The sequence below is a fragment of the Lathamus discolor genome, chromosome 11 (genome assembly GCF_037157495.1).
Source record: "Lathamus discolor isolate bLatDis1 chromosome 11, bLatDis1.hap1, whole genome shotgun sequence".
In the NCBI taxonomy this organism is placed as follows: Eukaryota; Metazoa; Chordata; class Aves; order Psittaciformes; family Psittacidae; genus Lathamus; species Lathamus discolor.
In genome coordinates, this window is record NC_088894.1 from 303,218 (window position 1) to 330,212 (window position 26,995).

Below are 26,995 nucleotides of genomic sequence, written 5' to 3' on the forward strand. Positions count from 1 at the left end.
CGCGGTACACTGTATATATTTATATATAAACAAGGACAGCAGTGCTGTGATGTTGCAATGAGGAACAGCTGCTCTGGTGCTGGATGCTCCCGGAAGATCTGGTGCTGCAGTTCGAATGGAGAGATCAGGGGCACGGCCAAAGCCAGGTGAAGTTTCTGTGCACCGGCTGCCATCCGGCCTTCCCTCCGGCGCGGTGCAAGGGGGTGGCGGGGCTCTCAGCGTGCAGACGAACCTCTCGCGCCGTGCCTCAGGAGTAGATGGTGATGACCTCCCGGCCCCCGCCGCGCACCAGGAGCACTCGGTCCAGGTGCTCCGTCAGCACCTCCAGGAACTCCATGTCTGCGCGGCCGTCAAGGACCAACACCAGAGCATGGGGGCCGCTCTGCCCCAGCCCCGCCAGGCCTCCAACCCGGGGAGCAGAGCCCATGGCAGCGACAGCCCCACAGCAGAGCCAGGAGCTGTGCTGAGCCGAGGGGCCAGGGGAACCACTGGTGCCACACAACGCAGACCGCGGCTGGGCCCACTGCAGCACTCACACACGTGGGTGCAATGCCAGGTGCCCCCAGCACCTGCCCCATGTACATTGGCTCTGCGGGGCCGGCAGCCTGGACCCAGCTGGGGGCAAGAGGTGTAGGGGGGTCTGGGCTCAGGCCAGCCCGGGGCAGTGGCCCCACAGGAAGGATACAGTTCTCATCCCCTTTCCGGTTGCGGGGAGGCCCTGGCATGTTCAGCAGGACCAGCTTGGCGTCCTGGGACTTCTTCACAATCACCTCGTTGAGCTTCACAGCCGTGTGCATCCTCCGCACGTTGGACTGGTTCCTGCGGGTGACAGCACGTGTGGGCACAGGGACGGCAGCAGCCACCAGCCCCAAGGGGTGCCACGAGCTGGGGTCCAGTGAGCTCTCTGCCCGCAGTGGCAGCGGTGAGCTGCAGGGCTGTGCACGGTGCCCATGGGCAGCAGCACATCGCGGCTGCTCTGGCCGCGCCATGAGGGAGCCGATGCTCAAGTGTCACCACTGGTGCCCGAGCCAGGTCTGCAGGGAGCTCTCTGCAGTGAGCCAGGGCAGATGGGGCAGCGGTGCGGGCACTGCATGGCCACAGGGGCTGCGCCGGCGGCACCAGCCCCACTCGTGCATGGGGCAACCGCGACGCTGTGAGTGTGGCCCAGCTTCCCCACCCTGGCCCAGCCCCAGCCAAACCCACACTTACAGGTTCTCCCACTCCCTGCCAGGAGCACGACGGGGCCAGGGCGGAGGGGGAGAGAAAGAAAGAAAGAAAGAAAGAGGAGAGTGAGCGCCACGTGTGCCCCCACATCCCTGCACACACTGAGGGACCCCCACACACCTCCCACCACCAATCGCAGGGCTCAGCTCAGGGGCTGCGGGGGCCCCTCCTCTGAGTAAAGTGCTGCCAGGGCCCTGCCTGGGGCAGGCAGGGATGAGCGGGGTGAGGGATCCGGGGGGATGGGGGGGCAGCATGTGGGACCGTACGGCTTCATGTTGAAGAAGTCCTTGATGCCCTCAGGGCTGACGGGGCTCTTGCTCTTGTTCTTCTCAGCAACAGACTTCTCCTTGGTCCAGGTGAGATGCACCTTCTCAGGGGCCGTCTCCACCTCGTCACCGGGGGACTGGGAGCTGCTGGAGAAGGTGGTGGCGTTTTTGTCATGGATGAGCTGGACCTGCAGAGAGGAGAGGGCGCCGGTGGGCAGGGGCTGGGGGCAGCCGGGAGCCCAGCCCCGTCCTGACACCGTCCCTCACCTCCTCCTCCGGCTTCTCCTCGCCGTCGCCCCCCTGCTCCTCAGGAACGCTCAGGCGCAGGCGCGTGTTGGCCGGGTTCTTGCGCCGGATGGAGCCACGGGACTCGTCCGTGATGCTCTGGATCTGTGCAGGACGGAGTCAGCCAGGGGAGCAGGCAGAGGGGCTTTGGCCAGGCAGACCCCAGCCTGCTACCCTGCAGGATGAGTGCAGCAAAGCCACCATGGGGCTGGACCCCCATAGGCTGTGCTGCAGCCTCACCTCCCGCTCCCGCTCGTTCTTGGTGAGGTGCATTTGCTTGAGGATCTGGGAGCGCTGCTCCATCACCAGCGTCTTCTCATAGGTGTAGGCAGAGATGTCGCTCTCGTGCTGTGGAGGGGAGCAGGAGAAACCATGGTGCAGGGTCAGCTGCACCCACTGCTGCCAGCCTGGCCCTGCACTTCTCCATGGACCTATGTGTCCCTGTGGCAGTGGGTTTCCCCCACCATGGTGCCGTGTCCCCCCAGGGCAGGGTCAATCTGGCTCCCCCACATGCAGCATCCCCAGCTGCGGCACATGCCCCATCCTAGCACTCACCATCTCTACCACCTCCACCTCTGCAGTGATGCGGAGGTGGTACAGGAATGTGGTCAGGTCCTTCTTCATCTGGATGCTGTTGTCGTCCATCTGTGCCACCGTGAAGATGCGCATCTTGCACTTGCGCCAGACCTGCAAGGGAGGGAGGCATGGCCACGGCCCGGCGGGGATGGCCCCGGCCCCCTGCCCCACACCGTGGGACCCGGGCTACCTTGTGGTGCCGCAGGAGGAAGGGCAGCAGCATGAGCATCCCCCCGTCATGCACAATCCACCAGACGTCAATGTGGCCCTCGGAGAACCGCTCCTGGTTGCCCGGAAACATGGCGACGTTCTTGGCCACCAGCAGGGCCAGATGCCCGGCCGTGGTCTCTCGCACCAGCTCTGGAGGGGAAGGGCCAAGTCAACGGCAGCGGGTCACAGCCTCGCGGCAGCGGCATCACCCACCCTCTATGGCACCTACCGATGAAGTTCCTCCAGGTCTGGTGATCCTCCTTCTGGCGCCAGCTGCGGGGCCACCCCACCAGCACCGTGTTGTGCTGCAGCCCCCCCAGCCCGCTGGACTGGATGAGGTGGGACATCCCATCCCGCAGGTTGGAGGAGATCACGACCTGGCAGAAGCCCTTCACCTTCTCCGCTTCCATCAGGCGGCGGATGGACTGGTGGGAGAGGGAGGTCAGAGACCGGCGGAACGGGGCATGGGTGCCCGGTGCCGGGGGCAGCCACAGCCCCAGCTGTGGCACCATGGCCTGTGGGTGCAGGGTGTGGAGTAAGGGATGTGGGTGCAGGGTGTGGAGTAAGGGATGTGGGTGCAGGCTGTGGAGTAAGGGATGTGGGTGCAGGCTGTGGAGTAAGGGATGTGGGTGCAGGGTGTGCGGTGCAGGACCCCGTGGGGTGCTGGGTCTCTGTGCCCCAGGGCAGGCTGGCGGCTCCAGGCTGGAAGGGGTAAGCCCCGATGGTGAGCGGTGCTGGTGCATGGCTGCGCTGCGCCAAGCAGGGGGTGTCCCCGTGCCAGGGCTCTGCCGGGCGGCAGAGCAGCAATTAGAGGTATTTACTCAGAGAAATTATAACATGTCTGCATGGGAGAGAAAGTGTTTGCTTCCGAGGGCTTAATCTTGTTAATGTGATGCTGGGCTGGGGGTGGGGATGGCTCTGCTCCAGTGGGGAAAGGAGCCGAGTCCCACCCTGGCCCTGTGGCTGGGGGCCCATGGGGCTGGGGGGGCTGTGGGGAGGGTCGGGGCTCTGGTGGCTGTGGCAGCTGCAGGACAGCGGAGGGGCTGCTCAGAACAGCAGCACCTTGCCAGGCTGGGCCATGCTGTGTGCTGTGTGCAATGTACCATGCACCGTGCCACATGCTATGTGCCACGCCATGTGCCATGCACTGTGCCATGCCAAGCCCTGCTGCAGCTGAGACTGGGACCCCTGCCTGCCTGGTGCTGCTGTCTCTGGAATCTGAGAAAAGGGGCATGGGTCCAGAGGTCCCCACGGTGCCCCAGGCACAGGCAAAACATCAAGTCTTTGGGCTCTGCCCAGTGCCACCCCAGTGCTCTCGCGGCCAGCCAGGTCCACCAGCCCTGGCCATGGGGCAGCAGCACTCCCAGGATGGCAGCAGCCCTGGCGTGGGCAGCTCTCACCTCCTCTGCCCTCTGTGCCTGTGGGTGGTTGTCCAGGAAGGTCCCTTCCAGCACGGAGGCCACGATAGTGAGGCCCTTGCCAGCCTTGAGCTGCGACGTGAAGGACAGGAGCTGCGGGTGCACCACGTTCTGCTCCTGATCTCCGCGGACCAGGACCAGCAGCTGCGGCCTGGAGGGATGGTTCTGCAGTCAGTGCCCATGCCCCAGCCAGCCCCGGTGCCCCTGGTCCCCACAGCCCCCCCAACCTCACCTCCAGTTCTTGGTGTGAGGGGGTCCCTCCTCCAGCCGCAGCAGGGCATAGCGGGCCGCGCTCAGGGACAGCCCCCGGATCCCGTCGCCCCACTCCTTCTCCGCCCTGTGGGAACCGGCGGCACATAAGGGATGCTCCACCATGGATCGCCACCCTGGCACCCCAGAGTACCCCAGGATGAGCAGCCAGGGGCATCTGTCAGTGCTGGGCAGGGTCTGTGGCACCCCAGCCACCCTTACCCGCGGTACTCGATGTATTTGTAGATGAGGCCAGCGATGAGCATGGCGACCAGGGCATAGTACCAGGAGCAGATGAACATCAGCGCCAGGCAGAGGCTCATGCCCAGGAATGACAGGGTCCTGCGGAAAGCACTGCGTGGTCAGCGTGCCCCGGCCCGCAGCAGTGACCGGGGCGGTGCGGGTGACAGGGTGTGTCAGGACACCCATTCATTCCTGTCCCATCCTATCCCTGCTCACCAGTGGTAGTAGCGGAATCGGGGCCGCCAGTTGGGCGTCCGCAGCAGCGTCTGCACTGCACATGCCAGGTTGACAAACATGTAGCACATGAGGAAAAACCTGCAGGAGAGAGCATGAGGCTGAGCCAGGAGCTCCAGGGCCACAGCCAGACCCTACCGCACCTCCCAGCCCCACATGGCCGATGCTGGAGCGGGGCCCCCCGATGGACAAGGGAGCTGAGGGACACAGAGCAACCAGACCCCAACACCAGCCAAGGAGGGGATCTGGGGTCCCTGAGGGGTTCCCTTCTTCCTGGGCAGGGGCTAGGGCAATGGGGAAAAAAACCCCCGAGGAGCTGAGACCCACATGTGCCGCCCGCCAGGCCTGGGTGAGGGGACGTGCCCATCCGCCACTCGCAAAGGTGTGTGTGGCCAGAGCATGCTGCCTACATGGAGAGGATGGGAGCCACCTCGTCCAGGGAGGCGATCAGGATCCCGATCTCGCAGATGCAGGCTGTGAGCAGCAGTGCCCACGTCGGCTCCCCATTGGCTTTGCCGTGGCCGAAGACCTGGGAGCAGGCGGGGAGGGCACGTGTCAGACCCCGCTGTGCACCCAGCCCTGGCAGAAGCTGGGGCCAGGGGTCACATGGGAGCTGACACATCCCAAGCCAGTGGAGTGCCCCATCCCTGGCAGCGTTCAAGGCCAGGTAGGACAGAGCCTTGGGAAACATGGTCTCATGTGAGGCATCCCTGCCCACGGCAGGGGGGTGGAACTGGATGATCTTAAGGTCCTTTCCAACCTAAACCATTCTATGATCCTGTGCCAGGTCCTGCCAGGTCAGCGGTCCCAGGGCTGGCAGGACTGGCTCCCACTGCTGGTACAGCCCCATTCCTGGCAGACCCCACACCCAGAGCAGCCCCTGTGCCCCCCGGGCCCCAGCCAGGGACGAGCCCCAGCTCAGTCAGTGTGGAGTCAGGCATCCCGTGCCGGGGACGGACACGCTGCGGCTGTGGGAACAGGGGGGGCCCGGTGCAAGGCAGGCGACAGGGGTGCGTGTCTGGATGCATTAGAGGCTGCGGGCGGCGCGAGCGAGCGAGAGGAAGGAGGATAAAATTAGCCCGCTCTTCCCTGGGGGGAGCTGTCGGCTTGGATTTGGAGAGATGGGGCAGTGAGGACGCGTCTTCAGAGAGCACATAAATACGGAGCGGCGCGGCAGCGGGGGGCTTGCCCGTTCCCACCCTAGCGTCCCACCGACACCGCGGCCCACTGCGGCCGCCCACCGCCGGTACCCGCGGGAGGAAGGGAGGCAGAGCGGGCGCTCACCAGGCTCCCGTGCTGGCAGAACCATGGCCATGGTGGGTGCTTGGGGCTGACTGGGCTCGGGGGACACCTACCCTGAGGAAGGGCACGATCCCATCCCTGGAGATGGCTTGCAGGAGGCGGGGGGCTCCGGTGAGGCTCTGCAGCCCAGCCCCACACGTGGAGAAGAAGGAGCCGATGACAATGACCCATGGGGACGGCCATGCCAAGGTGCCAACTACCAGGTTCCCATTCACAGCTTCACCAAACCTGTGGGGCACCAGCATCACCTGTGGCTCCATCCTGTGTCTGAGCCCCATGAATGCCACAGGGGCACAACTCAGCCCCACAGCAGGTTAGACACCACCATGGGGGGACCGGACAGGACCAGGGAAGGGCCCAGCCCTGGCTGGTGATGGTCCCCAATCCCCCGGGGGGCAAGCACGTGAGTGGGGTCTCAGTTACTGGGAGTCTGTCCCCATCCTGGCATCCGTGACAGTGGCAGGGGACAAGGGGAGGCAGGGGACGGGGGCTCCCCGTTCCCTGTGCCGGGAGGAAGCCGCTAAGGCTGCGTGTGGTTGGATCCAGGTTGTGCTGGTGCTGGCGACCCAGAAGTGTCACCTGCAGCGGCAGCGCGCTGGGCTGCCCCAGATCCGCCTGTTGACAAACGAGCGCTGCCGGCAGCGTGGGAGCGGGAGGAAGGGCTGCGGATGCGCAGCGAAACATCGGGGGGGGGACACGCGCGACACGGCAGGGCACGAACGAGCCCTTAACGCCTGTTACAAGTTCGGGTCTCCCCCGAGAGCCACCCCCAACCCCCTGCGCTCTCACCCCAGACCGCCGCAGACCCCCCAGTGCCACTCCTTCTGCCCGGTGTGTCCCAGCTGCAGCCCCCCACCGATGTCCCCACCTCCCATCGGGGCCACTCCTGCCCCAGCCCGTTCCCGGGGGTCTGCAAGGCTCCCCCCAGCCCTGCACGGCCATGGGACACTCACTTGTCACGCAGGACGACCCCCTCGATGCACGCCCCGAAGAGGACGACAGAGCTGATATCTGCCAGCAGGTCAAGGAGAGCCAGGAGGCTGTGGAGGCCCCCCATGAACCACCACCACCAGTGGGGTGCCGGGACCCCTGTCCCAGCCCAGTGGAGGACCTAAGCGGGTCCCTAAACAGCAAACCCAAACACCCCCAGCCCATGGCCCAGGCTTAGGCAAGCCCTGAAGGATACAGACAGCCGAGGTGGTGGCGATGGCCAGGATGGTGCCTGTGGGGATGGACTTCTGGGCGTCCCGCAGGTCTCCGGAGCGGTTGGAGCCGGCCATGATGCCTGGGATGAGAGCGGATGGTGCCCGGTGCAGCCCCCAGCAGCACAGCTGATGCCAGGCACAGTGCAAGCCTTGGGTGCTGCAGGGCACCAGCCCTGCGGTGTGCCGGGACAGGCGCGGGCACAGAGCTGGCAGTGGAGCTGGCACTGCCATGACTCGGGGTCCCCAGTCCACCCTTCCCTGTGCCCTCCAGCACTTCCCCCTCCCCAAGCCGCAGCCTGAGACCACTCAAGGATTAGCACAAAACGCTTTTAAGTGAGTTGTCTCATTAGCCCTTAATTAGCTCAATCAGTGATGGCGGCTGCGGCACTGACAGGGTCCAGCCCAGGCGCTGCGCTGGGAAGGCAGATCAGGCTGGGACACAGCTGCGCCATGGCTGGGGCCAGCGGGTCCGGCGCAGCCAGAGGGAGGACCCGCGTTCCTGTTGCGGCATCGGCCAGGGCAGCCGCCGCCCAGCCCTGCGGCCGCCTGCAGCCAGCCCGAGCCACCGAGGGGACGGCACCAGCGCCACAGGAGCAGCGGGACCTGCGGCCGGCAGGGTCTGTGCGCGGAGCGGCGCTGCGGGGCCCGGCCGGCCGGAGGCCCCCCAGCCCCCCCGCGCCAGACTCGGGCGGTGACCGCCCTGCCCGGGACAGCCCCGGGAGCACCCGGCTCCGGCATCAGCGGAGCGGGACCCGCCGGAGGCACCGCGGCGGCTCCGCAGCGGGACTGGGCCGGGGGGGCTCCTCCGCCCCCGGGAGCTATAAATATCCGAGCGCTGGGACGTCAGCGCCGAGCGGCTCCGTCAGATCTGGAGCGCGGGTGGGTGCGCGGGAGGTGCGGGCTGCGATCCATCCCCGCATCCATCCCTGCACCCATCCCTGCATCCATCCCCGCATCCATCCCTGCATCCATCCCCACATCCATCCCTGCATCCATCCCCGCATCCATCCCTGCATCCATCCCTGCATCCATCCCCGCATCCATCCCTGCATCCATCCCCACATCCATCCCTGCATCCATCCCCGCATCCATCCCTGCATCCATCCCTGCATCCATCCCCGCATCCATCCCTGCATCCATCCCCGCATCCATCCCTGCATCCATCCCCGCATCCATCCCCGCATCCATCCCCGCATCCATCCCCGCATCCATCCCTGCATCCATCCCCGCATCCATCCCTGCATCCATCCCTGCATCCATCCCCGCATCCATCCCCGCATCCATCCCTGCATCCATCCCCGCATCCATCCCTGCATCCATCCCCACATCCATCCCCGCATCCATCCCCGCATCCATCCCTGCATCCATCCCCGCATCCATCCCTGCATCCATCCCTGCATCCATCCCTGCATCCATCCCCGCATCCATCCCCGCATCCATCCCTGCATCCATCCTCACATCCATCCCCGCATCCATCCCTTCATCCATCCTCACATCCATCCCTGCATCCATCCCTGCATCCATCCTCACATCCATCCCTGCATCCATCCTCACATCCATCCCTGCATCCATCCCTGCATCCATCCTCACATCCATCCCCGCATCCATCCCTGCATCCATTCTCACATCCATCCTCTCACCCAACCCCATATCCATCCATGCATCCATCCCCTCATCCATCCTCCCATCCATCTCTGCACCCAACCCCATATCCATCCTACATCCATCCCTGCACCTATCCCTGCACCAATCCCCGCACTCAGCACAAGGCAGTGCACATTGGGCTGTGCTGGAGCACACCATGGCACATGTGCCAACCAGTGCCCCTTGGCATGACCACGGTTCCCACCTGTGACCGAGGGGAAGTAGATGCCGACGAGCAGCGTGAAGTAAGAGGTCATGTCGCTGAAGACGTAGGGCTGGTCCATGTCCACCGGTGTGTCAGGGGTGCTCACGGAGGGCAGCCCCCGCTTCTCCACAATCACACCCTTGGTCAGGTACGAGCTCCAGAGGTTCTCTATGAGGAGGCAGAGGCTGGCATGAGGAGGTGCTGGAGAATCACCCACACCCAGCGCAGCACCTCCTGCCCCACAGCCCAAAGGGAGGGAGCACCACCTCTCCCCTCTCCAGCATCACTGAGCACCAGGGCCACTGGCATCCAGCGGGTGAGGGACGTGGCATCCCCAGCCCATCACAAATGTGCAAAAACACCCAGACAAGCAGCACGGGTGAGCGACTGGAGTGGGTCTGCTCTGCCACTGGTATCAATCCTGCAAGATACTGGGGCAGATGACACAGGATTGCAGTAGCAAATAATTAAGAGGGTAATATAATTAATGCTGATCAACACAGGTTTAAGGAAAGTGGATCGTGTCAGAGCAACTTGGTAATGTTTGTGATAGGATTACGAGCGCAGGGCTGATGTAACAGGCTTAGTGTCCCTCCGCGTGCTGCCTTGGCTGCGCATCATAGTGAGAAACTGGAGCAGCAGAGAGCAGCAAGCACCTGGGCACAGCGACTGAGCAGGTCCACAGGGACGAGCCCTCAGCACCCTGCCCAGCTCATCCTCCCAGAACAGCTCATTTCTCCTCGCAGGGACACCCAGTGCCTGGGCACAGCCATCCCCAGCCAACTCTGCCGGCACCGCGTGGTGACACCCTGACTCACAATATTGCCAGCCCCGTCAGATGCTGTCAGCCCTGGCTCTGCCCTGCACACCCCAGGTGAGAGAGCGTCTGCTGGCTGCTGCCCTGACTGTCAGGCTGGGCTGGGGACTGCATCCCCTCCCCAGCAGAAAAGGGCTGTACTCAGCAGCCAGATACTCCTTCTCCACAAGGCCTCAGCCTTTCAACCAAGGCTCCAGGCCACAAGACCTCAGACCATCAGGAGCCTCCCGAATACCCAGCGAATGCACTCTACCACCTTGCTGCGACACAGCCTGGCAGCCACAGCCCCAAGCACCACGGGCTTAGTGAAGTCCAAGCTCCCACAGCAGGGTCCAACAACCCAAGCGTGGCACCGAGCATCGGCCTCCACTGCCCACTGTGGACGGTGAGCACTGGGCAAACGGACCAGCGGCTCCAGGAAAACAGGTCACGAGTGGCTCCTCCCAGCAAAGTTACGAGCTCTTCTGCAGCCATGGCCACTCTCCAGGTGCGGCTGCAGCCGCAGCAACAAAGTGCCCCTTAGGGGCGATCGCTCCTCACAAAACCTCAGATCGATACCAGCCTTTCCAAAGGCCAAGCGGAAGTGGAGGGAGGATTTATTCCTCCTCAGCCTTTGGGCATCCTTGGAGCCATCCTGCTGCAGTCCGGCTGGCACAGACCCCACACAGGCAGCTGCAGCATCCAGCTCAGTTGATGGTGCTGGAGTCCACCCTGCTGCTTGGTACAGTGTGAGCGCGGCTCACGGTGCCCGAGTGGCAGAGCAGCCCACGGCAGGGATCACCCACAGCAGGGATCACCCAGCTGCCCCCACAACAACAGCCTGGCATGGCCAAGGGGCCGGCCACCCATCCATGCCCACAATGCCCCCCATGGCACCGGCTTCTCCACCAGCCCTGCCAGCATGGCCACTGCCCCACCACAGCTCCCCTGGGGCTTGTCATAAAATCATAGAACCCCAGCCTGGTTTGGGTTGAAGAGAACTTAAAGCTCCTCCAGCTCCAACCCCTGCCACGGGCAGGGACCCCTTCCACTGGAGCCGCTTGCTCCAAGCCCCTGTGTCCAACCTGGCCTTGAGCACTGCCAGGGATGGGGCAGCCACAGCTTCTCTGGGCACCCTGTGCCAGCGCCTCAGCACCCTCACAGGGAAGAACTCCTTCCAATGTCTCATTTGTGCCTAATCCTGTGCCTCCTTCCTTGCACCCACATCCCCACACCTCTCTCCCTGCTCTTCCATCCCTGTGCCCATTCCCATGCCTCTGTCCCTGTGCCAAGCCCACCTTGGATAAGGCCGCTGGCGGCGCCAGGGATGCCCTCGATCTCGGTCACGTTGTTCATAGCGAAGTACTCGTCGCAGGTGGCATTGAGGAAGCGGGAGGTGCAGAAGAGCTCCCAGAGCTTGGAGCCCACTGTCTCGTTCCCCTCCATCACCACCTTGGTGCAGAGGTCGAAGCCGTGGCGCGAGAGGGTCCTGTTGCCCAGCAGGCAGATCCTGGGGGGGGGCAGGCACTCAGCACATGCACACACACTGGCCCCGCCGCAGCCCCACGAGACACTGTACTCACGGGAAGCTTGGTGGGTCAAAGGCTGACTTGATGACACCAGCATAGATAGCGAGGATGGAGAGGATGACGCAGCCCAGGAAGACCAGGGCAAACTTGTTGACGTACTTGACCCCCACAAACACCACCGTGGCCATGCAGGTCAGCACGCAGGTGCCGTACACACGCATGTTGTTGAGCATCGCTGCTGCCTCCCCGCTGGCGTCCTCTGCCTTGAAGATGGCCATAGCCGGGAAGATGTAGGCCTGGGAGAGAGTCATGGCATCACTGCTAAACGCCTTGTGGAGGGGAACCCTCAGCCCCACTGCAAAGCCTCAGCTCCCTCACAGGCCATGAGGAGCGGGCAGCATGGGCAGGCAAGGGCAGAGCTGCCCTGCTAGGACTTGACCCCTCGGCACCATGTGAGGGGAAGAACCAGACACGCACCAGCAGGATTTCGATGGTGCCCAGGATGTACATGGCGCCGGCAAAGGTGGTGCCCAGGTAGAAGCAGAGCCCCACGGCCCCACCAAACTCAGGTCCCAGGGAGCGTGAGATCATGTAGTAGGATCCACCCGCTGCAAAGAGAGCAAAGGTGGGTCCCAGCCAGACCCAGTGGCAACCTCAGCCCTGCCAGGCATCACAGAGGACCGGATGGAGCCAGGGCAGCCCTGGACCCTGCTCCAGCACGAAGCAGGATGCAGTCCCCAGGGCCCCAGAACAGCCAGGCTGGCAGAGCTGTTTCACGGGAGCCCAGCAGCCAGGTGTGATGGCTGTGGAGACACGTTGTCCCCTGGGACACCAGATGGGCAATGAAGCCTCAGGTACACGGGCCATGTCCTGCTCCGTCCTCCCAGAGGAGCCCTTACAGTGGTGCTGCTGGGATCGATGGTCCCACTGCAGCAGCAGGATGATGAATAGCTCTAATTGCACCATGTGCTGGGGCCATCAGTGCCATGCCCAGCCCAGCAAAACAGCCCATGGCAGAGCAGCCCATGGCAGATCAACCACGCCAGTGCAGCCCCCCGGGCTGGGCGTGCCCCGGGGGTGCCAGCCCGCACACCAGACCCTGCGGTGCCTCCCGGGGCAGAGACCCCACCGCCCAGCCCGCGGCTCCCGTGCTCCTGCCACCGCGTCTCCCCCGCGGCCGCGCCAGTCTGGCGGAGGGAGGAGCCGTGGCTGGCGGCTCCCGCTGCCATCTGCATCTCGCGGCGCCGGGGACGGGTGGCAGCCCCAGCTCTGCGCTCGCCAGGGCCATGGGGAACCCGCACGGGGGGTGGCAGAAGCCGGGGAGCGGCTGGTGCTGCTGTGAGCCCCCATGCAACACGGCCCTTTTGGACACAGGGACCCGCAGGGGGCCGGCGCCCCTCGCCCATGGCACACACACGGACACGGGCTCGGCTGTACCTGGCACCACACCGTTGGTGGCGATCGCGCTCATGGAAATGGCCGTCAGCATTGTCTGCGGGAAGAAACACGATGTCAGCGCCTGGCAGAGCTCCCTCCACGCTGGGGAGCAGGAAGGGAGAGCTGGGAGCATGCTGGGACATGCGGCTCCGTGGGGCCATGCTGAGACGTGCCACAGGTCCAGGACGGGCAGATGGATGGACAGGCAGGCAGGCTGCTGGCTGGCAGTGCTGCGAGGGGCAGGCAGTCCCTGGGATGCCCAGGATGCTGCCCATGTTCAGCCCCCTGACCCTGGGGTCACTGTCCTGTTGGGATGGCTCACTGCAGCACAGCATATGGGGCCAGGGCAAGGGATCCCCCTCCACATCCCTCCCTCTGCATCCCCCCACCACATCCCCTCACATGCTGCTATGATCTGGGTCACCGTTTGAGCACGGTTCTGCTGCTGATTCCTTTGGGAAGCAGAAGGCTTCTCCTTCCTCTAAGAGGGGCAGGGGCAGGGGCAGGGCAGTATGTGCCTGCATCCACAGCCTGCCCAGCCTGGCTGGTGACCCCCAGACCTTAGGGAGGTAAGGGGGGGACCCGGTGGCTCCATCACTCACACAAGAGCAGCAGAGGAAGACCATGCAGAAGGACTCCATGATGCCGGCGATCCCCACCACCCAGGTGAGGCGCAGGAAAAGAATGACCCCAAAGATGTTCTGGAGACAGGGCAGGTAGACGCCCATGAAGGTGCCCATCCGCGGGGCCTGCCAAAGGAACGGGCAGCCATCAATGCTCACAGGCCTGGCTGGCAGAGGAGCGAGGGGTCCCGCTCCTCCTGCAACACAGCCAAGGACCCTGGTGAAAGCAGTGCCCAGCACATGTCGGGGCGCCCGGGAGAAGGGGCTGCATCCGCACCTGCACCGGCTTCTTCTTGCCCCCGTCATTGTTCTCGGCCTCCTCGTGCTCCCGGCTCCCCTGCGGCAGGTTGGTGTAGTTGGCCAGCCCACTCAGCAGGGACGAGACCATGGGGCTGGTGTCCATCTCCTCCTGCAGAGAGCAGAGCCCAGCGCCATGAGCACGTCCTTCAGGGCCCTGGCCAGCCCCACAACACCAGCTCCTCACCAGATGCCACTGCCCTGCCTGCCCGCTGGCATGGCTGCAGCAGAGCGGACACAGCCTGATGCTCTGGGTGCCAGGGCGCAGATCAGGTGCTGTGGGAGCTACCCAGCTCAGCCCCTCCCCATGGACCCCTCTCCCCACCGCGTGTGCCCTACCTCAAAGAGGGCCATGTTCTTGCCATCATACTCTTTTCCCTTCTCCAGGTCCGTGCTATTGATGAAGGGGCTGCTCTCCTTGGGATTGCCATCTCCTGTGGGGACAGTGCAGAGTCACCCATGCAGCCCCAGCCCCAACCTGTGCTGCGAGAGTGGCCACCCTGCAAGGCTGTTGCTGCAGGGGGCTGCAGCTGCACCCAGCTCCAGCGGTAGGGGCCGTGGGCACCGCACTTGTGCCCCATCCCAGGACAGGCGAGGGCAGCTCCCGCGTCCAGCCATCAGCATCACCTCTGAGCCACACATGGGCAGGGGAGGCTCGTGCCTGTCCCCAGGAGCCACGTGCTGCCCTGCGCGGCCGGGCGCATCCACGCAGTGAGGTGAGTGGTGTGGATCCATGGGGAACCCTCCCGGCGGGACGCTGGCAGCAATAACTCATGGTGGGTGAGTGCACTGGGGCTGCTCACAGCGCTGTGCCTGCAGGGGCAGGATGCGGCCAGATGCTCTGCACGCAATCGTGGCAGGGATGGTCCCGGTGTGGTGCCTGGGAGCGCGGCGAGTGGCCAGAAGCCTGGTCCTGCTCCACGACACGCACCACAGGAGCAGGGCCTGCAGCCTCACTGGCTGCACCTCAAGGCAGGGAGGTGTCTGGAGGTGCCACCACTGAGGGCAGGCACTGCTGGGCCATGGGAGACGCCACAGCTTGCAGAGCCTGCAGAGCTGCTGGGACGGGGCCATGGCTGCTCACTGCATTAACGACCTCATGCAGAAGAAACCCGGAGCCGGCTTAATAGCAAGGAAAACAGCCGAGCTGCAGAGCAGCAGAAATAAATCAGGCTGGAAATGGAGCAGCAGTGAAGATGGTGCTGCCGGAGTGGTGCAGCCCTGAGCGGAGGCCCAAAAGGAGGGGGGCAGGGGCCATGAGAGGCTGGGAAGCCAAAGGACATGGCGATGGGCAGAGTGGCTCAGTGGGTGATGGTCCCTATGGCACAAAGAAACCAGGCTTAGGTGGGAGGAGAGGGGCTCCTCGCCACACACCCATTCACCCACCATGGCCCTGCAGCCAGAGCAATGGTCCTGCTGGTGGCAGCAGCTCTGCAGGGCAGGCTGCCTACACAGGCAGGGATAAAAACCCACTCCACACCCCAGGACATGGGCAAGAGCCATCCCCTCCACTGGCCTTGAGCACAGAAGCTTGGGGTGCCCAGAGAGGATGCAGGGGGGACCCATGGTCCAGGGCGGTGCCAACACCCACCCCCTGAGGGACAGACCCCACAGCTGTTCAGAGCAGCTTGGTCCTTTGCAGGCCTCCTGCCTGTTGACTCATGTTCGGGATCCTGGGAGCCAGCGTGCAGTGGTGATTCACCATCTGCATTCATCATGGCTGTCCGGAGGTGAAGCCCTGAGTGCCACAGGTGATGCTGACCCACAGGCTGTCCCCTATCTCCCAACAGCCCCTGGTCCCCTCCAGCACAGGGCAGCAGCATCCCCAGCAGTACAACCAAAGTGGAGGCAGAGCCCGAGGCTCCTTCTGCGCAGGAATGGCTGTGGTGGCAGCACCCGGACACCCCACCCTCGTCCTGGAGCCCCTTTGGATGGATGCCTGGCACCACGTGCTTCATGGCTGGCATGTGGACGGCCCCGTGTCCCCCGCCAAAGGATGTGCAGGGGGTTCTCAGCATGGACCCAACATGCTCCTTGCTGGGGTCTGGTCTCAAGAGCTGCACCCAGCACTCATTCGATAACGGCAGCAGCGCAGGCTGGCACACCCCTGCTGGCCACGGCTCCCACCCCCTGCACCGGCTCTGGCACCGTGTGGATGTGGGATGCCCACTATGCCAATGGGACACCTCCAGGGGTGCAGGACCGGGGGTGCCGGAGCCTCCTCTGCTACCCGGGACCCCGTGCAGGGCTGGACAGCGCCGGGGAGCACGGGGACAGGGTCAGCACGGGGGGGGGGAACGAGGCCCGGGGGCCTCACAGGGAGAGCGGAGCCCACGGGGCCTCGCCGCCGCCTGGTACCCGGCGACGACATCACTGCGCTGGTTTCCATGGCAACTGCGAGCCACGGCCGCCCGCTCCCGCGCTTATGTAACGCACCGGTGCCCCCCGCGTCTCGGCCACCGGCATCGGCCACTGACCGGCCCGACGGGCCCCACCGACAGACAGCAGCACCCCGGGGTGCCCGTGCTCCAACCCGCCGGCACTGCCGGCACCAAACCTCGCCGCCCCTCTGCCCTGTCCCGCGGCACCAGCCCTCTGCATCACCACATGGACCACAGCCCCGAGCCGACACAGCCCGGGCTGCCGGGGCCCGCGGGGGCACAGGAGCCCCTCGCCTGGTGGTGCCGCCGGGAGGGGCGGGAGGGGGGGATCCAGGGATGGACACGGCACAGCTCCGGCATTCCTGAGGCACGGCTCAGGGGAACCCTGACCCCCAGGCTGGAAGGAGTTAAGTGCCGGGGCCGCGGGGTCCCAGGTGACAACGCGCTCCCCGCTTCTGCCGGAGACCATTTTGCCGCAGAGGGGCTGGTGCAGCCTCTCCCCGGCAGCTGCCACAGGATCCGTGCTCTGTGCAGGCAGCGGCAGGCAGGACCCCGCAGCCCGGCCCGGGCTGGGCTCACCCTGTCACCCACCCGCCACGGCCACGGCCCGGCGGCACCGAGGGGGTGACACCTCCCGGCCACGGGGCACACGGACACCGCCGGTGCCCCCGCACCAGCCAGGCCTGCCCGTGCCGCCAGCACAGCCCCGGGCGAGCAGCACGGGGGCAGGACAAGGCCGGGCAGCGGCGTGGAGAGGCGGTGTGAGCAGAGCCGAGCGGAGCTGTGCCAGGCTTCGATCCCGGCGCTCAGCTGCCCCCTCCCCAGGGATCGCTCAACATGAATCGGCCTTTTAATTTGCTGCGGCGGCTGGAAGGGCTCGCGGCGGGATTGCTGGCAGGAACCCGCAGCCCCGCTGTGGGCACCGCGCCGTCCCGCTCGCCGCGGGGTTAGCGCCGGCCCTGCCTGCCCAGGGCATCTGAAGGCCGACCCCGAAAGCCAAGGGACCATCCCTGTGTCCCGGCTCTTACCTGCCCCACAGGGCAGTGCTCCGGCTGCAGTATCAGCCACAGTCTGATCTCCTAACGGCTTTTAACTCAGCCCTAAATTAGGTTGGGAAGCGTCATGTCCCTCATCCCAAATCCTCCCTAATCACTTTACATTGCGCAGGGCACCAAGCACTGCCTGCAGGGAGTCCGAGCAGCCAACCCCTATGGGCTAATTAAACAGAGCTGCTGCCTGCTCCTGCCCAGTCACAGCCAGCCTGTCTTGTCCATGGCACCCTGTGAGGGCCAGCTCCCTTGCACCACCAGGCACCTCCGTTGGTGCTTCTGCAGCACCTCAGGGCCTGCCGGGTGCTGGCACAGGAGTGCTGACAGCACAAGGAGCCCCTGCATAAGCCTGGCCACTGACCCCTCCTGTGGCACCCCTTGCACCAGCCCCAACATCCCGGGGCCAGCAGCAGTGCAGCAGCTGCTCATGCGCCCGGGACTGCCCCAGGTCTCCCCTCCAGGCACTCAGGGCACCTTGAGTTTTGCCAGAGTGTTCTGAGCAGCCTCCTCCCGCTCCCCGGGGCTCTGCCCGCAGCCAGCAGCAAGGGGCACCCCAGGGTGACCCCAGCAGCACGACGAGCACACGGGTGAGCACGTGGCCCTGGCTCGTGTCCCCAGCTGCTGCTGTTCTGCAGGAGCTGCTGTCTGGGGCAGCCACGGTGCTGCTCTGTCACCCCCAGGCATCAAGGGGACTTGGCCACTCATCCACTGGCCTGGCCCTGGGCCACTGGCCAGGGGGTGCCTAAATCAGATGGGGATGACCAAAGGACCCTTATGGTGTCTGGCACCTCTGCTCCCACCCAGGCTTCCTTCTCCCCTCAGCAAGGTTATCTGCCAGCTGCCCCCATGGAGAAGCAGCAGAGCCCCCCTTGCCCCGCCGAGGCAGAGACAACCAGTGGCCGGGGCAGCACTGGCCCGTGCGGCAGCGTGCGCAGCAGTGCCAGCTCCTGCGGTGCTGGGGTGGAGGATGGTCCCCAGGCCCCGGGCTGCGCTTTGTCCCTCCAGCCAGAGAGCACACCAAATGGCCTTTTGGGCTGGATTCTTTCACTGCCTGACCCAAATTGGACCAACTGCTACTTCAGACCTATCCTCTTCCTTCCTAAACCCGGGATTATCCTCTCTTTGATCATCCAGCCCTGCAGGCGCAGGATTTCAGCACAGGCGCTTTGCCTGGCTGCATTTTAACAGCTTCCCAAATTCCCTGACAGCCAGAGCCCTGCCTTGGAAATCGCTGTGAACTGAAGCTCCAGCAAAGCTCCCGGCCCAGGGTCTGCCCTCCTTGGGCAGTCCAGTGCCTCCAGCAGCCTGCATCAGGGCTGTGCCTGACATTTCCACACTCCAAACAGCAGTACAAAGCAGCCAGCTTGGACACTGCAGGCAGCAGTCCTGCCCGCTCCCCCACTCCCCACTACCTGCCCAGAGGGTCTGCCACTGTCCCAACCCTCTCTGGGCTGCCAGGACTGGAGCCCTTCCAGTCCTTGTCATGAGGCCGGCACAGGCTGTCCAGTGCAGGGATACTGCTTGGCCTTTCCAACAGAAATGGCCTAAGAGGCACCCAAGGCTTCAGCAGTTCCACTGAGCTCAGCAAGTCCCTGGCTGGCCAGTGCTGGAGAAGCCAGGACTCATGGGGGGCCCTGCTGGCACGCAACAGCTCTGCCACCTCCCCCGGGTCATCCATGTTCCCTGCAGACAGACCCTGCACAGGGAGCTCAGTGCAATCCTTGGCATGGGGGGGTGATCCCACCCCCCTGCAGCATCTGCCCTCACCATAGGCGCAGGGGGCTCTGCCCTTCCACTTCCCACAGATCCTCTCCCAAGCCCCCAGGGCCCCAGTGCCTCCAGCCCTGCTCCTGCCAGCCCACAGGACACCACCTCACCAGGCCCAGCTCCAGGGACAGACTGCCTGCTCCATCTGTAGTAGCACCATGTCCAGCCCTCCCGCCAGACCCCAGCAAGGCAGAAACGCCGGCCATCACTGCCGCGATGGAAATAGCAAGCAGGATAGATCCTGGTGCTGTAGAGGGCAAGGGGAGGGAGAGAGCCCAGGGAAGGGCACGGCTGGGGGCCAGTGCAGCTCCCCTCAACCCAGAAAGGTGCTCCCAGAAAACTCCCGCAAGCCCTGACCTTGAGTGCCACGAACAAACAAGCAAATAAACAGGCTCAGGTCAGTGGAGCAGAGCGAACACTAAAACCCTCATCACAGCCATGCCCAGAGCCTCACTGCAGGCAGCAGGGACTTCTGCAGCAGCTGCCAGAGCCGGCTGTCCCCTCCTGGATGTTCCCTCCTGGCTGGGGTGTTCAGCGGACCCCACGAGGGGACCTGGTGTGGGGCTGGGGGATCAGAGACACCACGGGTCCCCTCGGGGACACCGCTGCGTTTCCCTAGCTCCAAACCATCCCTGTGCCCCCCAGGGCACCTGCAGGAGAGGGAGCTGCACGGCCCCGCAGGGAGCTCCGGCCGAAGAGCCAGCGGCCAAGTGGCCGCTGCCCGGGCCCGGTAGCCACACAGACTGCGGGGCTGCAGCTCCGGACCCTCGCCTGCAGGTCGCAGGCCCCAGCCTGCCTGCACTGCGCCGGGCTGCAGCACGCCCGGCACGCCTCGGGCTGGACCGAGGGGACCGGCTCGGCTCAGCACAAGGCTCGGTTCGGCACGACAAGGCTCGGCTCGTCCTGGCACGGCTCAGCTCGGCACTGCCGCGGCCCCGGGCCGAACGGCTCCCGCCGGCCCCGGCGCAGGGCCCGTGCGGCCGCTTCAGCACCGAGGACAGCGGCAGCGGCCCCGGGGGACGGAGGATGCGGGAGAGGCGGCGGGAACGGGATGGGGGGGTACTGGTAATGGGGGGACTGCCGGGGATGGGGGTGTACCGGAGATGGGGGGCGGCTGCCGGAGATGGGGGGCGGCAGCGGGGGTGAGGGAAGCGTGAGGGAAGGATGGGGGGGCGGCAGCCGGAGCTGGGGGGCGGCAGAAGCGAGGGTTGGGGGGGAGGGGGGCAGCAACGGGGATGTGGGAGGCGGGAGGAAGGGATGGGGAGGAGGTAGCCAGGGATGGGGGGGTAGCAGTAGAGGAGGGGGGGGAATGGTGGGGAGGAGGTAGCCGGGGTGGGGAGGTAAGTGTGGGGGTACCGGGCGGGCGGGATCGGGCCGCTGCAGCGGCCGCCGTGGGCTGTCCGGGAGGTGTCGGGGCTCGGTCCCCGCGGCACAGCTCGCAGCCCCGGCCCTGGAGGAGGCTCCCCGGCGAGCCCCGGGCACGGCTCGGCCCCACCGCAGCCGCCGCTCCAGCCGCGCTGCCGTTCCCCGGGGCTGCCGCAGCGGCGGGAGCGGGGCCGGGGCTGCGCGGAGGCGCCGGGAGCGGGAGCAGCTCCGCAGCGTCCACCGCAGCCCCGCGGGGCCGCGGACCATGAGCCATCGTCGCGGCCGGTACTGGTGCCGCTGCTGCCCGGCTCCCCCCCAGGCTCCGCGGCTCCCGGCTCCGCGCTGCCTCCGCCACCCGCCCGGCAGGGGCGGCCGCCCCGGGCAGCCCCGATGCCGGTGCCTCACCTTGGCTGGCGCCGCCGTCGCCGTCCTCGCAGTCGGCCAGGTTGTTCAGCATGGCGCCGGCTGCCCGCCGCTGCCCGGGAGCTGCGAGCTCCGCGCTCCGCAGCCAGCCGCGTCCCCGCGCCGCCCCCCGCCGCCGCCGGTGGGAGGGGGCTGCAGTGCGGAGGCGCCCGGGCTCACGGCTCAGCCCGGCCGCTCACTTCATCACGTATGCGGGAGGCATTGCCCCCGCCGCCGCGGGGAGGGGAGCAGCGGCGAGCGGGGGAGGGCGCGGAGCGGGGCCGCCCCCCGGCTGCACCAGGCGGGGGCTGGGGGCAGAACTGGGGCACGGCAGCGCTGCGCGACAGCCCCGCACCCCCAGCCCGCACCGGCCCCCGCCGCAGATCCGGGACCGGCACCGGGTCGAGGGGTGCAGCGGGACAGGCCCCCAGCATCCCCGGGGACCAGGGAGAGACCCTGCCCGCAGCTCCCGGGTGGGGCAGCGGCGCCGAGGACACCACCGCAGGCAGGAGGGCCCCGGCCGGGGGCCAAGCCCCTGCCTCAGCAGTCGGACCGGCCTGAGGACCCCAATATCCAAGGGCACCCCGGGAGCAGGGGTACACAGACCACCCAGCAGCAGGGCCGAGGCTGCCGTCCCCACTTTGCCGGGCATCAGCACCCCGCAGCGTTGGGAACACTGCCCGCAGCCTGGAGCTGCCTTGGGCTGACGGCCGGGGTCCCCGGGAGGGGGCTGGGGTCACACAGTGCCCATTAACACCCCTGCACAGCCCTCCCCACCTGCAGCACGGCAGATCCGGGGCTGACCCTGGAGAAAGGTTGTGAAAGGACAGACTGCCCAGGCCCTGCTGAGCCCGTGTGCAGCAGGGCAGCGGGTACTGGGGCCACCTTTGATCTGGGGGCTGCTGGCAGGACCCCGCAGGGCCGCTCACAACCCCCCTTACTCTCACCCACTAATCCGGGAGGATCCCAGCGCTGGAGCTGGCTGCAGCTCCCAACATCTCCTCAGGCGCGCTGAGATCATGACAGCCTGCTGGCGTTACTTACTTCTTGACGGCTGTAATTAATTGTTTACTTTCTCCTGGTACGGGGCCAGCTGCTCTGCAGCGCGGAGGCTCCCGGCCCTCACCTCCTACCTTGGGGCAGGAGGAACTGGGCACCACCAGAAGCCCCAGCCCTGCCCTGGCTGCTGCGGCCGGGATCCCCAGACCCAGCATCCCCTGGGAGCAGGAGCCACTCCAGCACAACTCCAGCTCAACGGGTAGGGCCATGGGATGGCCACAAGCGGGGGGGCAGCTTGGGGGCTACTCCTGCCCTCACCCGGCCCCCAGACTCCCTCCCAGCCCAGGACTCTGCATGCTGTGGGGCTGACCCTGCCCAGCCACAGCAGCACCACCCCTTTGCCCCCTTGTCCCTTGGCCTTGAGCAGGAGACATCACCAGAGCAAGAGGCTGCCTCTTCTCAAGTAATGGGACTGACTCCCACATGCTGCCTGAGCAGGCAGGGCTGCAGGCAGGACACAGCAGGCAGAGCCACTTGCCATGGTGTTTCCTGGGGGTCTGCAGAGTCCGTGCACACGTGGAGGGCAGGGGGCTAGGGGCTGCGCGGGGGCCACACTGAGTGCTGAGCACCAAGAGGGTGGTTTTGCGCAGGAGGCTGCAGCGCGTGGGCTCGGCACAAGAGGGATTTTCCTGCTAAAACAGATGGGGGGCAGGGAGCACGTGAAAGACCACTAATCCCCTAATCCCTGGATTATGGCTCCATTTCAGGGGCTGGGATTTGCCAGCAGCATGGGGGGCTATGTTATCAATTGCATTTGCTTATCTCATGCGCAGGGTCCCACAGGCACAGTGAGGCACATGGAAGGTGTCCCCAGGGCAGAGCCAGACCAAGGGGACTCAACCCTCCTAGCACAGAACTGACCTGACCCTGGCCCATGAGCATGATACCCTGGGCTGGGGTATATGGCCCCAGTGCTCCAGGAGTGGAGAGGCTGGACACGGCTTGTGCAGCATCCATGGCCCTTGTGCTGCCTGCAGCACCAGTGCCAGACCCCTTTCCTGGCACTCCACAGCTCCCAGGCTGAGGGAAAAGGGGTCTAGCAGTGGGGCTGCAGCAGTGCAGGCGCAGAGGAGCTGGGGATGGAAGGAGGCAGCTGGCTTTCCCTGGGCATAGGGGGGGAATCAGCTGCAAGTGGCCCTGGCACCCAAGTGCAGGCTGGATTCTGGCATGGGGCCAGGCACAGCATCAGTGCCCCACTTAACTGCAAGAGGATGCCCAGGAATGACGAGGGAGAGCTGCACAGCTCCTCTGCCAGGCCAAGGGGTTGGCACAGCAGAGCTGGACCAACTCTCTCTGATGCCTCTGCACCCCCCCCCGGGATGGAGACTGCTGAGCTATGCAAGACCCCAAAGCCAGAGCTGGTTTGGGACATGGAGCATCCCTGCAAATTGGGCAACTGCAGACCCCACAGGGCCGCCTGAGCACATCCCAGACCCCCCTGCATCCCCTCTGGCACACAGAGCCCGGGGGGGGATGCATCTCCAAAGCCCTGCCCCTGCAGCTGGCACACAGCCCTTGCTCATCCTGATGCCAGCAGCGGTTGAACCTCTCAGGAGCATGACACACACCAGTGGCACTGGGAAACCTCCTAAGGGCATGGAGGGGGCAGCCTGGCAGCAGCCTGATGGGGAGGTGAGGGCCACTGCGCTGCAGAGATGCCCATGCTGCACTCCTGCAGCAATCCCTGGGCACCGTCACAGCCTACCTGACCCTCACGCTCCCTGGACAGCAGTCCCAGCACCAGGGGCTCAAGGGCACAAGGCCAGAAGAGACCCCCAAGAGGACAGGGCGCAGTGGGGCTATTCCAGAAGATTTGCATTATGGTGTGTTCTGCACCGATGTCCTGACACCCCATGACACCATGGGCTGCTTGTCCTGCAGCACCTCAGCATGACGGAGGGATCTTTCTCATCCCCATCCAGACAGGTCAGGGCCCTGCAGCCAGCAACAGGGCAATAACAGAGCCTGAAGGTGACACAGAGCCACGAAGGGCCAGAAGGCAGTGAAGCTGTCCAAGGCCAAGAGCAGAAGGGTGGTTGTGGGGCAGGGCAGGAGGCCGTGAGCTTCTGCATCACAACAGCCCTGCACCACGCACAGCTGGCATGGGCCACATGCGCTGTCATCAGCAGGGCAGAGGCAGCGGGAGCCCAGCACAGGGATCAGCCTTGGGAGGGATCAGCCACCGGCCCCCGCTGCCGCTCAGAGCCGCCGAGGAGCTCCTGAGGAGCCCCGTGCCAGCGGCCGCAGCTGAGCGAGGGCCTGTGGGGTCTGTGCTGGCCGAGGAGCGGCCGTTACCAATGGTCCGGCACCGGAGCGCAGCTGACCGAGGCACTGGGCTGTTCTGTGCCCCACACGCTCCCCCACCCGGGCCTCCCAGCCTACGCAACCACCCCTGGCCCTGGCACCCCACCAGAGCACCCCACAGCAGGTTCGGTGGCACGGAGAGGCCTTGGGCACGTGCTGCAGGTGGCGGTTGGGGCTTGGGCTGCCCCAGGGACCCCGGGAGCAGAGGGGTGAGGTGGGCAGGGGGGGCTGGATCCCCCACCCGCACAGCCCCGCAAAGCCTGCCCGCCCCCCCGCACCCCAGCCCTCCCGGGGTAGCGGCCCCCCTGCAGTGGGGGTCACCAGTGGCCCCCTCCCGCGCGGGGCTGCCCCCAGCTCCTCTGCCCCACGGCGGGTCCGGGAGAGCGGCTGGACCCCCCCGGCACCAGGAACCGGCGGCAGGGATGACACCGGGCCCGGTTTCCATGGGAACCAGAGAGGCTCCTTAACCGGTTGGTTGCCATGGCGACTGCCGCCGAGCCGGGCTGCCTCGGGACACGGCGGAGGGGGCTCCTCTCCGGGGATGTTCCGGTGCCCCCCCCCCAAGCCAGGGAGTCCGGGGCCTGGGGCGGGGGGACCCCTGCGGGGAGGGGCCAAGGGCGGGGCATGACAGGGCGGGGCTGGAGGGGCGTGGCCAGGGGGCGGGGCACACCCGCGCCAGAGGCTGCCCTGTCCCGTCCCGGCAGCGCCCCCTGGCGGCAGCGAGACCCCGCGCGACTCCGTCCCGCACCCCCCCCGCAGCGCCCCCCCCGGCACCGGGCGGCAGCTCCGGGCCCGCCCCGGGCCGAACCCCCCCAGCGCTGTCCCCGGCAGAGCGCGGCGCCGGCCCGCGGGCGGAGCTGCCACCCCGGTACGGAGCAGGGCGGTTCCCTGGTACTGGGCCGCAGACCCGGCCCGGCGCTCCGCCCGCCCAGCATGACCCGGGGCGGGGCAGGACAGGCAGCACCGAGCGCCCGTCTGCGGCCCGGTCCAGCCCCATCGCCGCACAGGCAGCCCTGCAGATACAGCCCCACGGCAGTCACTCAACCGGCCCCCGAGGCTGCACCCACAGCAACACGGGGCATGAATCGGGGCAGCCTCAGGGCTCCCCCGCCTGCTGCCCGACCCCCGGGACGCGCTGCCCACCACACTGTGGTTGATCCGCGGTGCAGGGTCAGTCCAGGCGGCTGCCGTAAGGGCTGGGCCACCACCGTCCTCTGCGAGGGCACAAGGTCAAAGCTCAGCCAGAGGGACACCATCCCTGGCACAGCCCCTACAGTACAGCCCACCCCAGCACCCCCAGGCAGGCCCGCTCTGTGCGTGGCCCCCCACGAGCACATCAGCCACCCAGCTGCTGACTGCTCCGGGAAGGCCACGGGCTCCAGCTGTGATTCCAGCTGTGGCTCCAGCTCAGAAGGGGCTGCTCTGCCCCAGTGTAGCCCACGGGCCAGGCCCAGCCGCCCCAGGATGCAGTGGGGTGACACGCAGCCCTGCACCACACACGGGGGCACAGCCCAGCCTGGACTCTGCGGCCGCATCCAGTTGCTCGCTGCCTCCCACCCGCGCCCTTCGCCGAGGGTGCAAGGTCACAGCTCCGCGCAGCGCAGTGCTGCCGTCGGCTGGGTGTCTGGGATCGATACGGCTCCGGTAACAGCACAGCCCTGTCACCACGTCCCCTGGGCACTGCACGGCGACGGCCTGCCAGCCCCCATGCCCACCGCAGCCCCATGGGTCACCGCCGCCACCACCCTCCCCACATTCTCACACCAGCCCAGCTACAGCCCACCCTGCTTGACAAGGAGGGGCACGCAGCCGCGCACGTCGCAGCCATGTCCCTGCGAGCCAGCTGTGATCCCACTGTCGGTCCTGCCTCACTCCAACAGACCCCCGGGATAGTGACAGGGAAAGGGGGCTCCCCGAGGAGGGGGGGCAGCCCCGGGAAAGAGCCCGTGCACGAGGAGGCCTGCCCGGGCGACCAGGACATGCTCCCCGCTCTGCTCCCGCCGGATCCCGAGTCCTGCAGCTCCATGACAGCCCCTCTCAGCGGGTCCCCACCAGCTCCGAGGGGCCCGGCCGACCGACTGCCAGCCCCGGGCTGCCCTGCACGCCCCCACGGTGCCCCGACGTCCCGTCCCTGCCCCGCGGACCCGACCCACGGACCCTGCCCATGGACCCTGCCCCACGCCGTTCCCCACAGGCTGTGCCCCACGAGCTCTGCCCTACGGAGACTCCCCCTCCGCCGGCTCCGCCGCCCGTGCCCCGGAGCTCACCTCTGCCGTCGCGGCCGGGCTGGCGGCCGCCGCCGCCGGATGCGCGGTCGGGGCCGCGGCCGGGAGCGGGCCCGTGGCGGGGCAGCGCGGTGACGGTGAACCTCCGGCTCATGGCCCCGCCGCCTCCACAAGTGGCTCCGGGCCCCGGCGGCCGCCGAGCGCGGCCCCGGCGGGCGCTGACCGGGGTCCTAGTGCCCGAGGCACCGCCCGCCGCGCCGCCCCGCGGCTACAGGGCTGACACGGATCGGCGCAGCTCAGCAAAGCTCAGCCCGGCTCGGCTCGGCTCGGCTCGGCACAGCTCGACGGGACGGGCAGCGAGCCGCCCGCAGCCGCCGTGCACGGAGAGTTGTGGGTCTGTACCCCGGCGGGACAGGACGGGGCCGCGCTCTACCCCCGCCCTCCGCGGAGCCACGGCCGCTAATTACAGCTAATTATAGCCCCAGGGCTGCGGCCGCCCCACCCTGCCACGGCCCCGGGCACCCCGGCCATGAACCGGCTCCGGGCTCCGCTGAGTCCGGCCGGGGCTGGCCAGGGTTGGGCGGCTCGAAGGGGGGGGGGGTCCCGGCAGCAGCGGTGGGGGGTCCGGCCGCACGCCGCGTCCCGGCCTCTGACAAATGCCCGTCACTCACCGCGCATGGAGAGCCGGGAATGCAGTGGT

At 66.6% G+C, this 26,995-nt stretch overlaps 1 protein-coding gene across 3 annotated transcripts; it reads right to left on the reverse strand.

The window, feature by feature from the left end:
* Positions 1-26,692, reverse strand: SLC12A5 (solute carrier family 12 member 5). 3 transcript variants are annotated; one of them, XM_065691358.1, is made up of 27 exons: positions 26,338-26,692; positions 14,083-14,177; positions 13,724-13,855; positions 13,426-13,572; positions 12,824-12,878; positions 11,864-11,994; positions 11,441-11,682; positions 11,156-11,367; positions 9,062-9,229; positions 7,194-7,292; positions 6,961-7,018; positions 6,061-6,235; positions 5,116-5,234; positions 4,688-4,786; positions 4,451-4,570; positions 4,212-4,316; positions 3,962-4,130; positions 2,791-2,986; positions 2,542-2,711; positions 2,331-2,462; positions 2,016-2,123; positions 1,758-1,880; positions 1,491-1,678; positions 1,210-1,224; positions 686-819; positions 233-339; positions 1-104 (listed from the first exon to the last, which is right to left on the reverse strand). In XM_065691358.1, the coding sequence occupies exons 1-26, from the start codon at positions 26,447-26,449 to the stop codon at positions 248-250; spliced, it is 3,396 nt and encodes a 1,131-aa protein (XP_065547430.1). In that variant the 5' UTR covers positions 26,450-26,692; the 3' UTR covers positions 1-104; positions 233-247. The 3 variants fall into 3 exon arrangements, with proteins under 3 accessions (XP_065547430.1, XP_065547429.1, XP_065547431.1); XM_065691357.1 differs by having other exon boundaries at positions 1-339; XM_065691359.1 differs by lacking the exon at positions 1,210-1,224 and having other exon boundaries at positions 1-339.
* Positions 26,693-26,995: the final 303 nt, after the last annotated feature.

What these genes read in the sequence shown, in the direction of transcription:
- SLC12A5 (XM_065691358.1), bottom strand. Translation starts at nt 26,449, where the DNA reads ATGAGCCGGAGGTTCACCGTCACCGCGCTGCCCCGCCACGGGCCCGCT. An exon ending in GCCCGGCCGCGACGGCAGAG is followed by an intron (nt 14,178 to 26,337) that starts GTGAGCTCCGGG and finishes CTGTCCCCACAG; the next exon opens with GAGATGGCAATCCCAAGGAG. An exon ending in GGATCGTGCCCTTCCTCAGG is followed by an intron (nt 5,235 to 6,060) that starts GTAGGTGTCCCC and finishes GCCTGCTCCCAG; the next exon opens with GTCTTCGGCCACGGCAAAGC.